Raw genomic sequence first — 13,422 nt, 5'->3', positions numbered from 1 at the left:
TGGTTAAATTTCCGTACTGCAGCCACAAGGCTGTGCGTTCCATCCCAGGGGCTCCAAGGTCCACTCAGCCTTGCATTCTTTCTCAGGTTGCTAAAATGTGTACCCAGCTTGTTGGGGCAATTGGCTTACACATTGTAAACCGCTTAGGGAGTGCTTTGTTCATTGATAAGTGGTATAGAAATTTACTTGGTATTGCTATTGATATATTTATGATCATGATACATGAGCACAACTACTCCAAAAGCTACTTTAACAGCCAGCAGCCATACTAAGCAATGGAGATCTGTTCTCCTGGTGACTGGATTGCTGCAGAATGAAGTTTTCGGCCTCTTCTTACCAGCAATCTTCACTGCTATACTCAGAAGCTGAAGCCCTGGGGTGGCCATAAGTTGGAAACAACTTGAACAACAACAATAACAACAGTATAGTAGTTTGAATGTTGAACTAGGACTAGGACTCCAGGAGACCAGGGTTAAAATCCCTCCTCAGTCATGCAAACATGTTGACTGACTTTGGACAAATCACACTTTCTCAACATCAGAGGCAAACTTTCCCAGACTAAATCTTGCCAAGAAAGGCTTAGGATAGGTTTGGAAACAACTTGAAGGCACACAGTAACAACAAATCCAAAAATGAACTTTTACAAGTTCTGCTCTGAAGTGGAAGAAATAGTTGGTCTTCTTTTGCAGGGTCTGACATTTAGAAGTGGATCTGAAGCTTAAAGTGCTGTCTTATGTAAAATATACATTGCCACTTCCATGTGCATCTTTTGATTCCTTCAGATTCAAACAGTCACCAAGAAAGTGCTTGTCCCTCCAGAAATTGAAGAACCAGACAATGTTACAGAGTCTATCTTTGCCATGATGAATGAAACTGAAGTGACTCCAGAACCCCAGATGGTCATTAAGAAGGGCCTTGAGTTTAAGGATGGAATGAATGTCTTAGGTATTTATTTATTTATTTTTAATTTATTACTTGTGTTTCTAGAGCATCTATCAAATACATTTTTGGGCATTGAGTAGTCATTTTAGGAACAGAACAATAATGTAAGATTATCTAACAAAAATATTAAAAGAGTAAAAAAAAACCCAGGAATTATGGAAGCATTTAGATTAAAGTATACAAAAGGAGAAGAATTAAGAATTGTGTCTGGAACTGCTTGCTAACTTGCTTGTGTTTTTTTTTTTTTAAAATAAATGCTTTTAACAACATTCTAGTTTGCATGCTCCAATTTAAAGTGTATGTACTATTATGTAATATTGCACTGCTATGCCTGGAAATAAATTTGTTTACTATTACTGATTCTGAGTAATCAAGATTAAAATTTGTGCTGTTTCTGATATTTCCATTTCATAGTATCAGGTTTTCGACAAGCCAGGCATTTGGCTTGACAAATTGATCTATAGGGTCTGTGATATGAGGGGAAAATCAAGATAATTTTTTTTACATTCAGTCTCTGTTTTTCCCCAGTTTTCCTTACCACAACAGCCCCATCTCTCAGATCTTTTCTGAGGGCCCTTGGGGAGGAGAGGTGAGGAATTTAATTTGCAAAGGTATTGTTTTTGCTTCAACACAAGAACATTTCAATCAATTTACAGTTGGCCCTCTCTTTTTGCCAGGGATCCGTTCCAGACCGCCTGCAGTAATGGTGGCTTGTGCTTATTCAAGCCCCATAGACTTAAATGGAGCATGCCCTCATGTGTGCCGCAAGGGTGCGCACGCCATTTCAAATAGTGGAGGTCAGCCCGCTGCATGTATTCATTAGGAGGGGCAACTGCATTTTAAAACTGATTTCATGAGTAGTAGAATAGTGAAGCCAGGGCTGTCATGTTCAGAGAGCAACATGTTTTTGATTAGCAGGAATAATGATAGCATCTGCCCCTAATCCTCAGACTTCTCTGCCTAGGGTAAATCTGTTCATTTTCCTCTCCCATCATTCCAATTTAGAATTTTTTTAAATTACATTCTGATTTTAAAAATGTACTGAAACAAAATTCTTACCCAGCAGTTTTAATATTTTAGTATTTGTTCAACAGGTCTCATTGGGTTCTTCATTGCTTTTGGTATTGCAATGGGCAAAATGGGAGAACAAGCCAAGATGATGGTAGATTTCTTCAATATCTTGAATGAGATTGTAATGAAGTTAGTAACCATGATCATGTGGTAAGTTGACATACCCAATGAGACATACGAAGCCCTGTTGTATCCTGTTTTCATTTGTATCTTATCTACAGTTTCTCCAGTTGTGGCTTAAATCTTGTTGGTGAGTCCAAACCAGACTAGACTCATTGAATGGCTAGTTGAATGAGTAAACACACAGATTAATCTCATTTGTTCAGTGGGTCTTCTCTAGGTGGGACTAACAGTAAGACTCAGACCATTATAATGGTTTGAAATTACTGGAATTATTCATGCATTTATTTTCCAAATTTGTACCCTATTCTTACCCCCAAATAACTCAGAGGTACATAGTCCACCTCATTAGAAAGATTTTTGCCATGTTTACTATCTCAGTTTGCTGTGAGATACTCATGGGCTCCCTCTATTGGAAACATCACATCGGCCTCAAAGGAGCTACATTTTTTCCAGAGATGAGAGCATATCACACAGAGCTTTTTGGTGGTGTTGTGGCTCAGTTCCAGCTCACTTCCGAAGTGATTGCACTTCCAATGATGGGGTTTCATGTCATAAACTGACTGTTTTATCAGACGCCATTGATTTCTATGGGAGCTGCTTGCGAATTGCTTCAGCAGTGTTTCTGAAGTCACCCCTCATTTTGGTAAAAACGGGAAAAAAGTGACTTCAGAGAATTCGCTTCCAGGCTGCCTTCGATTGCACTGCGATTTGGTCTGGTGTGGAAAAGCACTCCGATGCCACCCCTCTTGGCCCCTGCATCCTGCTCCGTCATTCCCCTCCTCCTCCTTCATGCCATCTCCTCCTCTCTGCCAACCAGCCGATCCCATCATCCCCTGTGTTCCCTGCGTCCTCCTAGACCCTGATCTGCTCCCCTCCTTCAGCCTGCCACCAATCCCATCAACCCCTGCCTTCTCCTAGACCCCCATCTGCTCCCCTCCTTCCACCAATCCCATCACCCCTGCCTTCTCCTGCATCCTGATCCTGGCCCCAGGGTCCCCCAGCGAGCTATCCCATCATCCCCTGCCTTCTCCTGCATCCTGATCCTGGCCCCAGGGACCCCCAGCGACCTATCCCATCATCCCCTGACTGCTCCTGCATCCTGATCCTGGCCTCAGGGACCCCCAGCGAGCTAACCCATCATCCCCTGCCTTCTCCTGCATCCCGATCCTGGCCCCAGGGACCCCCAGCGAGCTAACCCATCATCCCCTGCCTTCTCCTGCATCCCGATCCTGGCCCCAGGGACCCCCAGCGAGCTAACCCATCATCCCCTGCCTTCTCCTGCATCCCGATCCTGGCCCCAGGGACCCCCAGCAACCTATCCCATCATCCCCTGCCTTCTCCTAGACCCCGATCTGCTCCTCTCCTTCAACCTGCCACTGATCTCATCATCTCCTGCCTCCTCCTTCACCTTGATGAAGGATGACATCTAAGGAGGGGGCAGGGAAGGAGGACAGCATCCAGAGCCCCACTGAGCATGCCCAAGGGTGCCGATTCGAATTGTTGAACCCTCAAAGTATGCTCTGGTGTGGTAATACAATGTGCACTCACTCCCCTTTGCTTGAGTCTGCATCACTTGACTTGTTTGGAATCGAACTGACTTTGCTTGCCCCTCACTTCGGAAGGACAACAGAAAGGCAACCAGGTGTGGAAAAACATGATGTTTTAACCTCAGTCCGCATTGCTAGAGAGGAGTGACTCTGGAACTGGTGTAAAAAAAATCATGCTTTGCATTGCTAGAACAGGAGTGACTGCGGATCTGAGCTGCAACCCTCCCCCATGTGTGATAAGGTCCCTGATCTGATCATTTCAGTTTCTCTTTCAGAATTTGCTAAGAGATACTCATGGCTTCCATCTACCTGAAACATCAGACTGGCCTCAAAGAAATGATTCCTTTTTGTGAGATGATGTGGCTGTTCCAGTTTTTTTTCCAGTTTCTCTCTTTTGAACCCTTAGTTAAATACATTCTGAGTTTTAATATTTTTAAAGTTTTTTTAATGTACATAATTTGGACTAAGATCCTGAATCAGGAGATGTAGCTACAATGACATAGCTACAACCATGTAATGAAGTCTCACCTAAAACCCCTCTACATTTGAAGCTGCATAGCACTCTCAACAGAGGAATTTCTGAGGCACAGGGAAATGGGGCAGTGAGCAATGATGCAACCCACCCTCTCCTGATATTGTGATATAAAAGGTGATGATGGAGATTCCAGTGGCCTGAGTGTCACATTGCGACCCATGCCTAGAGAGAGCAGGACATCTTACAGACATGACAAATAGGTTTATTGGCACACTCTCAGCCATTGCAATGGTGCAATGACCTTAAAAGCAGATTTGTATAATTACAATGTTAGTAAGTTGGGTTTACTGAATGGGATGCAGCCTTGATTTGCCTTTTTCATGGTCTGCAGATTTTTTTATGTAAATATCTGTCTGATGTACATATTTGTCATAAATTCTTTCTGACAATACACATTTTTGCACCGTTTGACTACAGAAGATTTTGCATGAATTTTTGGATTAGCAAACTACACTGCAAAATATGGAAAAAATGGATTTTGAAGGACGGCTAAGTTTTGGTCAGCATTTTGTTTAAACAAGCAAAATTATGTAAAACCAGATTAAAATAAGAATCAAATAAATGTCTTTGCTTTCCCCAATACATTCTTCACACCCAATATATTTTTCACAATGCCCAATACTGGTATCCATTTCTATCTCCCAGTACTGGTGCCTCAATACTGGTGCCTCAGCATCTAATAACATACTGGGTATACTCATGTATAAGCCTAGAAATTTTAGTCAAAAAATCGACACCAAAAACCTGGGTCGACTTATCCACAGTTCAGTGTAAGTACTGTACTGTAACTCATACACACACACACACACACACACACACACACACACACATCCCCTTTCTCTGAATAGAGTGATAAAAGGCGAGACCTTAGTCCATCCTGGGAGCACCCAAAAGAAGCATGGATCCCCTCTAATCTCTCATCCATCCAGCCTTTAGGATGAGCACAAACAATTATGCCTGCCAGAATTTTTCTAAGTTCTTTGGCATCATCCTTTTCATCCTTTCTTACATGCCCCTAAGTTTTACCCTTGACTTACCCACGGGTCATATCAAAATCCATAATTTTGGCCCCAAAACCTGTCCTCTTATACATGAGGTTGATTTATAGTCGAGTATATATGGTAATTCCACCAGGGCTCCAGCCAAATCTATTGTTCATTTATAAAGAAGAGAACATTTAGTCTATGGAGAGAAGTTTATTTCTTTCATTTCCAAAGGGACATTCTGTCAAAGTATTTACTACTGCCTTCTGAGGAAAAGATTCATCCTTGCCAGTGCTTCATTGATTTATAAAACTAGTGAACAACATGAGAACATAAAAAAAAAAAATCTGGACATCTTTTTCAGGATTCTTTCTAAACCTTTTAGAAGGATTCTGCTCAGTCATTCTTTCAGGAAGGCAACAATAAGGTACCTGTGGAAATGGTATTGTTTTAATTCTTAAAAACTGCAGAATTAATGCAGTTTGACATCACTTTAACTGCTATGGCTAAATGCTATGCATTCCTGGGATTTGTATTTTGTTGTAGTACCAGAGCTCTCTGACAGAGGAGACTAAATATCTCACAAAAGTACAAATCCAAGAATGCAGTAGCATTGAGCCATGACAGTTAATGTGGTGTCAAATTGCATTAATTCTACAGTGTAGATGCAACCACAGTTATATTACTATCATTCCACTTCAACTGCAAAGTCTGCATCCTATGGCTGACAGATCAAAATATCTCTCCCTAAACTGCAAAAACTGGGATTTCATAGAATGTTGCCATGGCTGTTAAAGCAGATTAGTAGTACCATACTTGTGGGGTGTGAAAGGGTTTGTGGTAATCTGACATGCTGATGACGTACCATGAAATAAAGAGACCAGACACAGAGAGTTGGGTTAAATAAGCACCACTTTATTGACCTATTTACATCATAATGATCCAGTTTGTGGTAATCTGAGACATTTAGGCAGCCATTCTGGCAGGAACCGTTGCCATGTGTAGTTATAGGCAACTTAGTCTAGTCATAAGACTAAGGCTCCTTTTCTGCCCCATTTATTAGTGCTGGAAGAGCATGTGTTCTGCAATGCAAAGAAGAAATTAAGTGCTCATTTCTTTGGAGACAGAAAACAGATTTACATCCTAGTGCTTACTTTCTTTTGGAGCAACAGTCAAAACGTGTAACTTAGAAGACTACATCCCAGTACATATTTTGCTTTCAGCAGATACTGTTATGATCTAAGGGCAGCTGCTATGTCAAGGGTTTGAAGACACTGGAATGGATCAAGCCATTTTGAGCTTATAAAGCTCTTCCAGTCAGATTCTGCAAACCAGGAAATTGCAGTGACAGTTACCTTCATCAGAGTGTTTGTGGATAAACTGGCAGAAACCATAAAGTTGAGACTAGGAGAAAAGAGGTCAGGGTCAAGCTTAGTTAGATACTCCTCTAGAAGAATGGTGAAAAATGCAATAGGGCAATGGTTAAACAAAGCAAGGGAACTGCAAAAACGATTCAGTCCATCAATGAGTAGTAGTTTCCATGTCAGTGGACAACAAATCCAACCCATGTTTTAGTAGAAACTTTAAAGAAACTATCCAAGATGTTAAACCTATTTTGAGAACAGAGTTTAATACTTTGGACAGGTCCTTTCAAGTTCAGAGTAAAACCCAGAGTGGATTCACCACCCAAATGACATTCATGTCACTAGGTGCCACTAGATCTACTTTTTGTTGACAATGTTGAGATTGTGAAAGGGTCATACAAAATTTCATTTTTTTAAAAGCATATATCAGTGGGACCTTGGTATTTGTGGGGATCCCTTCTGGACCCCCCACAGATACCAAAAATCAAGGGACCTCAAGTTCCATTGTCCCCAGTAGTGGTGTGTCCCTGCAGCTACACCACCATTAGGGACAACGGAACTTCAGGTAAGCACTTACCCTAAGTCCAATTGGTCCCAATGGCGGCCCAGCCACATGTACGTGGCACCATTGGGGACAACGTGGGCTTGCTGTCCATGGATGCATAAATCTGTGGGTGGCAAGCCCACGGATAATGACACCCCACTGTATTGTGAAGTTGGAATGGCAGGAACATTGAGTGTCTAAGTACAGTACAAGGATGTCATGTAAACTTTAATCATGAGGAAAAGCTCAAATAGATTTTAAGTGCCTTGTTATACTTGTGTTAACTGCTCTTTGTGTCTCTAGGTGTTTGGTCTGTTTTGTTTAAGAAGATGTCAACAGTCATTTGTCTGCATGGTTCTTGTTTTGAGCCAGATTTTATTTATTCATTTCATTTATTTACAGATATGTACATACAATTTAAAAACAATAAAATTTGCAGAAGCATCTATAACCACAAAACTGTACTCTCTTCTTTTTTAAAAAAAAATTGTTGTGTTGTCTTCTAGGTATTCTCCACTGGGCATTGCCTGTCTTATCTGTGGAAAAATCATTGCAATCAAGGACTTGGAAGTAGTTGCTAGGCAACTTGGGATGTACATGGTAACTGTCATCGTAGGCCTTCTGATCCATGGAGGGATCTTCTTGCCTTTGTTGTACTTTGTAATAACAAGGAAAAATCCCTTCTCCTTCTTTGCTGGTATCTTCCAAGCATGGATTACTGCGTTAGGCACTGCTTCAAGGTATTTGATATAAAATGCAGATACTTACTAAAGCTATGTTATTATTTTCTTGAAGATTTCTTGTACTGAATTTTAAACTGTTGCTTTAATGAATTTGTATACCAGCCTAGTATTAATTCTTTCATTCATTTGAGATGCAGTGCCGGAGATGAATTGTGCTCAGGATACTGTGGATGGTCAAAAAGACAATCAGTTAGGTCTTAGAACAAATCAAGCCCAAACTACCCCTGGAAACCAAGATGACTAAACTGAGTCTGTTGTGCTTTGGCCACATCACAAGCAGGCACAACTCATTAGAAAAGAAAATGATGCTGCAGAAGGTAGAGGGCAGTAGAAAGAGGGGAAGACTGCATGTCAGTTGGATAAACTCAGTCAGGGAGGCATTGGACCTGAGTAGAGAGGTAGATGATAGGGGGTCTTGGAGATGTCTCATTCACAATGAGTTGAGGTCGACTTCAAGGCAGCTAACAACAAAATACTAGCCTGGACTGAAGGATGGTAGAAATGTATCTTAACTCAATATTGTTAATTGCCATTTTAATTAATTTTGTTCAGTGCTGAGGAAATTTGATGAGGAAGGGTGGTTTATCGATATCCCAAAGAAGAAAAATAATAAAATATTTTCTCCTTAGTGTGAGATTATACCCTACTCTCAGGAAAATAAACAAAATCAAGCCTTGGCAATAATGGGGTTTTTTCGGAAGTTCTCATGACTCATCAGATATTTCCCCCTCCTGCACATTTGTAGTGGCTGTAGGGACAGCTAGAAGGCAGAATGATTGAGATCGGCTTCTGTTGTTGTTATTGTTGGTGTTGCTTTGCTGCCTTTCTGGCAGACTCATCCAAACCAAAGCCAGTCCTAGGCTGCATTAATAGATGTGGCTGCTGTGTGTGTCTAGTTTCTGCCCTGGGTAGTTGAGCTGAGGGAGAAGATGCATACTCTGGCTGCCATGCTGTGAGGTTATCTAGGGAACATTGACCACCTGGCTGAAAGTATATTCAAAAGCTGGAACCAGGGTGACCAGATGCACTCCTTTTCTGAGACACATCCTATATTTCAACCATCTGTCCAGGAGGAATGTCAAAATTTCTTCCATTTTGAGCATGACTAAAATGCATGAATTTACATTTATATTGGTGTTTTTAGCTTTTATTTGGTCATGCTCTCCATTTTTCATGAATGTCCTACATGTTGCAGTGCCTTGTCCTTCTTTGTAGTAAGGATATCTGGTCACCCTGGTTGGAACTAGGGTTCCAGTTCTGTGGAGCCATTTCCTTGGTTCTGCCACCTCTTCCCCCACATAACATTATGCAGCTGTGCAGAGCTAAGTATCTGTTGTTGTTTCTTCTAGTTTGTGAGTGTGTACATAACCACACGGTCAAAGCTGAAGCTACAGGTAACCACTGATCTAGTTGTGAGAGTGGTGGGAAATCCATTTCTCCTTGTGATTGTTGAACGATGTGGCAAACGCAGAGCAGAGCCACTAGAGAGAAGAGCTCTCGCTGAGGATGGAGGGGGCAGTGGCCCATAGCTAAGGCACATCTGGAAAAACTATCAATCACAACACACCTTGTACATAAGCAGGAGAAAAGGATAGCTAATGAACTGCTGAACTGCAGGCAGGGCCTGCTTCTTTCCTTCCTCTCTCTCAGCCACTGAATGTCTGGTTCAACACAGTAGTGCTGTGCTATGTGGTGCATTATGCTGTGCACATTTATGTAGGATTAGCCAGGGAACAACATCACCTATGAGATGGAGGTGTTCATTATATGATCACTGCATATATGCTCAAACAATTCACAGTCTTTGTTTTAAGTAAACCATTAACTGAGGCTTCATCTGCACTGCAGAATAATGCAGTTTGACACTACTTTAACTGCTATGGCTCAGTGCTATGGAATTCTGAGGTTTATAGTTTTGTGAGATATTTAGCCTTCTCTTTCAGAGTGTTCTGGTGCCACAACAAATTATAAATCCCTAGGAAAGACCTTGTTGATGGGTGCTTGAGATGGTTGCTTGTCATTTACAGAGGTTAAATAGAGTTTTGTATTTGCCCCATGAAGTCAGAGATGAATACATAACCTCTCTGCTCTCTTCTTCATTTTGCTTGCTTCCTAGTGCTGGTACATTGCCAGTAACTTTTCGCTGCCTTGAAGAAAACTTGGGCATTGATAAGCGTGTGACAAGATTTGTCTTGCCAGTTGGTGCCACTATTAATATGGATGGGACTGCCCTTTATGAAGCAGTGGCAGCTATCTTCATAGCACAAATGAATGGAATTCAGTTGGATGGCGGACAGATAGTCACTGTCAGGTATGTCTATTACCTGATCATGGAAATGGCAAAAACTCCAATATTCCTGAACTTGTCTGTTCCTAACCAGTTTAATGGAGATGGCATAAATGCCAGTATTCCAGAGCTTGTCTGTTCCAAACAGTTTGCATTTCAAAATAATAATGAACCACCATTCATGTTCACAATCAGGGATGTAAATCAGAACTAGGTTTATATACAATATCCCTGCAATCACCAAAAACTGTTTCCTTACTGCAAGACAGCAAGACCTTTTTTTTGGTCTCAGAGCCATTTTACACATTTTTGACACTGGCTTTTGTGCGTTTCTGAAAATTTTGTGCAAAATAATTTTTCTGCAGAAAAAAATGGTCTGGCATCCTTTCAATATTTATGAGATTGTAAACTGAACATATGAACTCATAACTTTTGGAACTCACCTTGGTAATTAATAATGTGACCCTCCCCCCAAACCTGCAGTATATATAAGTCGATCTTATGTATAAGTCAAGGGTGGGTTTTCGGGCCAAAATTATGGATTTTGCCACGACCCATGGATAAGTCGAGGGTAAAACATGGAGGCTCCTTCACTATGTGTATGTGTTTGCACAGCAAGAGGGACTCTAACTGAGGCTTTTTGCTTCAGCATTTCAGCTTTCGTTTCATCCTTCAGTCCCTAGACAGTGATGGCTGGTGGGCGGAAGAGGGATTCTGTTTGTTTAACAGCAATTAATCACCCAGGACTCTTTTTACTTTGCTCAAGAAAGGAAGAAACTGTTCTCCCCACCACATCAGGAAATCTGAAAGAACTGCTATCACATTACCATACTGACCTGTAAATAAGTCGACCTGGGATTTTGGGGTCAATTTTTGCACATAATCTTTTTCACTTCTAGATGATACCTCTTATGCTAGCAGTACCTGAACCAAAGAGTTTCTCAAGGTGCTGCAGTTTAGGGTACTAGAAAATGATGGCTGCAGCAATCTTTTGGTCATATGGTGCATTGAAACAAGCAGCTGGAGCAAGACCCCAAGGATTTTCTCCAGTTGCATGCCTCAAGTTGCCCTGGAAGAGTTCTGCTGCAGATGTCATTTCCCAGATCTGCAATCTGCTATGCCTCAGAACCCTTCAGTTAAGTTGTTGCTTGGCTTGAAAGACAGGATGTTTTGTTAGTTTTGAGGGGATAGCATTCACAGAAATTGAACAATGGGGCTCCATGTTTGTTTCTGCCAAGACAGGATCTCTGCTGTTTGCACACATGTAAAATGTTGTTGTCTACATTATATTTTTTTAAAAAATAAAGGGCCAGAAATGCAAGGAATAATTTAAAAATTGACAAAATTCTTCACTATCTTCCCCTGGAGGAGATAACTTTTGGAATTTTTGCATGCAAGAATGAAATAAATGAAGGTGTACATCCCTGGTACAAAGGCTGTACCAAGTTAATGGATGAATTTAATTATTTATTTGGAGTAAATCATTTTTGAGAAGATCACAGGCAGAGAATAGATTTGTGTAGTTCTCACATTCTTAACAGAAACACGAGGATAAGAGTGGCCAACTGTGGGCCACCCTGCAGCATTGTATTTCAGCATTCTGGAAGTGATGTTGCATGGCCTCCAGCTGCTATTTTGGCCAATTTTCAGCTTGGAGTGGGAGGTTGAGGTGTTTGGAGTTTCAGAGACAAGTAAACTGCCACATTTGCAGGTGGTATTGGATCAGTTGAGCTGCTTTTCAGGCAAAAGCAAAAACCCCAAATTGGCCCAAAATCTGGGTAATCCGTAGTAGTGATAGGCGTCAGAGGCAGCACTTTGGAGTCTCATGGAGTGGATGCAGCCTGTGAGCCATAATTTGCCACTCTCATACTAAGAGAAAACTCTAATTATGTGTTTAATTTTACAGTCTGACAGCTACCCTTGCCAGTGTTGGTGCTGCAAGTATACCCAGTGCAGGGCTGGTGACCATGCTTCTCATCCTCACGGCAGTAGGTCTTCCCACACAGGACATCAGCTTGCTTGTTGCTGTAGACTGGCTCTTGTAAGTAATATAAAAAAAACTGCTCAAAGAAACTCAGAGCAGTGATTAACTACCTGTTCAAATGTCAATTAACGACCCACTCAGGTATCAATTCCCTCATTAGGAGTGACACTTAGTATGAGCATTAGTCTGTCTAAGACCTGCATTAGCTGATCTATGTATGTGAAACAATCTATTTAAGAGAAAAGAATGGGAATTATTTCTGATAATCAGATTTGGCAATGTTATGGGAACTGAATAATATATTCTACTCATCCTATAGCCACTCATAAATCCTGTGCCCAGCTTATTTTGAAATGTTTAAGTATTTAATAAATATTTATCATATAATGGTACAAAATTCACAATGGGTAGATTCCCCCCCCCCAGCCCTCAAAACATACACCTGTTATCACTTGAAGAAAATGTTCACAAAGAAAATAAAGTGGAAGTATATATTTGAATTTTAAGCAAGTGCATGCTTACCTAGTGTGGTGTAGTGATTTGAATGCAGGACTTGAACTCTGGAGATTAAGGTCCAATTCCCCATTCGACTAGGGAAAACCACTAGGTGACCTTCGGTGAGATACATACTATCATCCCCATAAAACCTGCCTTAGGGTTGCCATAAATCAAAAATGACTAGAAGGCACACAACAACAACAAAAACCTTTATCTAGCTGTGGGAGGGGCCACGGCCTGGGTAAAGGCACGTCTCCCTTGGCTTCCATGTGGGAAACAAATACTCGTGTAGCTGGTAATGATGCAGCAGAACAAACTTTACTTTCAAGATAACACCAAGTCAAAACCTCTTCAACAAAAATCCCTTAAAGTCAGGTTAACAACAAAACAGACTCTCAGGAGCTTTTGCAGGTCACTTAGCTCCCGTAGTCACTTTCTTCCAAACGAAGGGCTCTTCCGTGTCTCTTCTCAGGGAATTCCATATCAGCTTTTTCTCTCTCTTTGGGATGGGGACCCTGCTCCCAGCGGTCTCCCTTTAAATCCCACCAAGTGTCCTCTAACCCTCCTCGCGGTTTAGGACTCTTGTCGGCACCAGGCCAATACCCTAATTCCCCTTCCTGCCAGGGGTCTTGCAAAATCATGGCGAGGTGGGGGCCTATCTGTGGCAATGCTCGGGATGCCTCCAAAGATATGCAACGACTATCTCTCCAAGGGCTCCAAGTTATCCGTTCTCTTTGCCTGGCCTCAGCTTCACTTCTTCCTCCTCCTCTTCGACTCCGCCCTCTCCCCCTTTGTACCTGG

At 41.6% G+C, this 13,422-nt stretch overlaps 1 protein-coding gene across 1 annotated transcript in view; it reads left to right on the top strand.

Moving 5' to 3' along the window:
* The window catches only part of LOC149314586 (excitatory amino acid transporter 2), a 119,697-nt gene that overhangs the window by 96,612 nt on the left and 9,663 nt on the right, over positions 1 to 13,422 (top strand). The window contains exons 5-9 of the mRNA XM_089521433.1: positions 783 to 945; positions 2,037 to 2,163; positions 7,616 to 7,849; positions 9,969 to 10,163; positions 12,046 to 12,180. Of these exons, the coding sequence (XP_089377559.1) occupies positions 783 to 945; positions 2,037 to 2,163; positions 7,616 to 7,849; positions 9,969 to 10,163; positions 12,046 to 12,180 (854 nt within the window). The remainder of the gene's footprint in view (positions 1 to 782; positions 946 to 2,036; positions 2,164 to 7,615; positions 7,850 to 9,968; positions 10,164 to 12,045; positions 12,181 to 13,422) is intronic.

Source organism: Sceloporus occidentalis, unplaced genomic scaffold, assembly GCF_023333645.1.
Source record: "Sceloporus occidentalis isolate IW3139 unplaced genomic scaffold, rSceOcc1.0.p SCAF_4, whole genome shotgun sequence".
Classification (NCBI taxonomy): Eukaryota; Metazoa; Chordata; class Lepidosauria; order Squamata; family Phrynosomatidae; genus Sceloporus; species Sceloporus occidentalis.
Note: the sequence above shows the minus strand (reverse complement) of the source record. Positions and strands in the feature narration are given on the sequence as shown.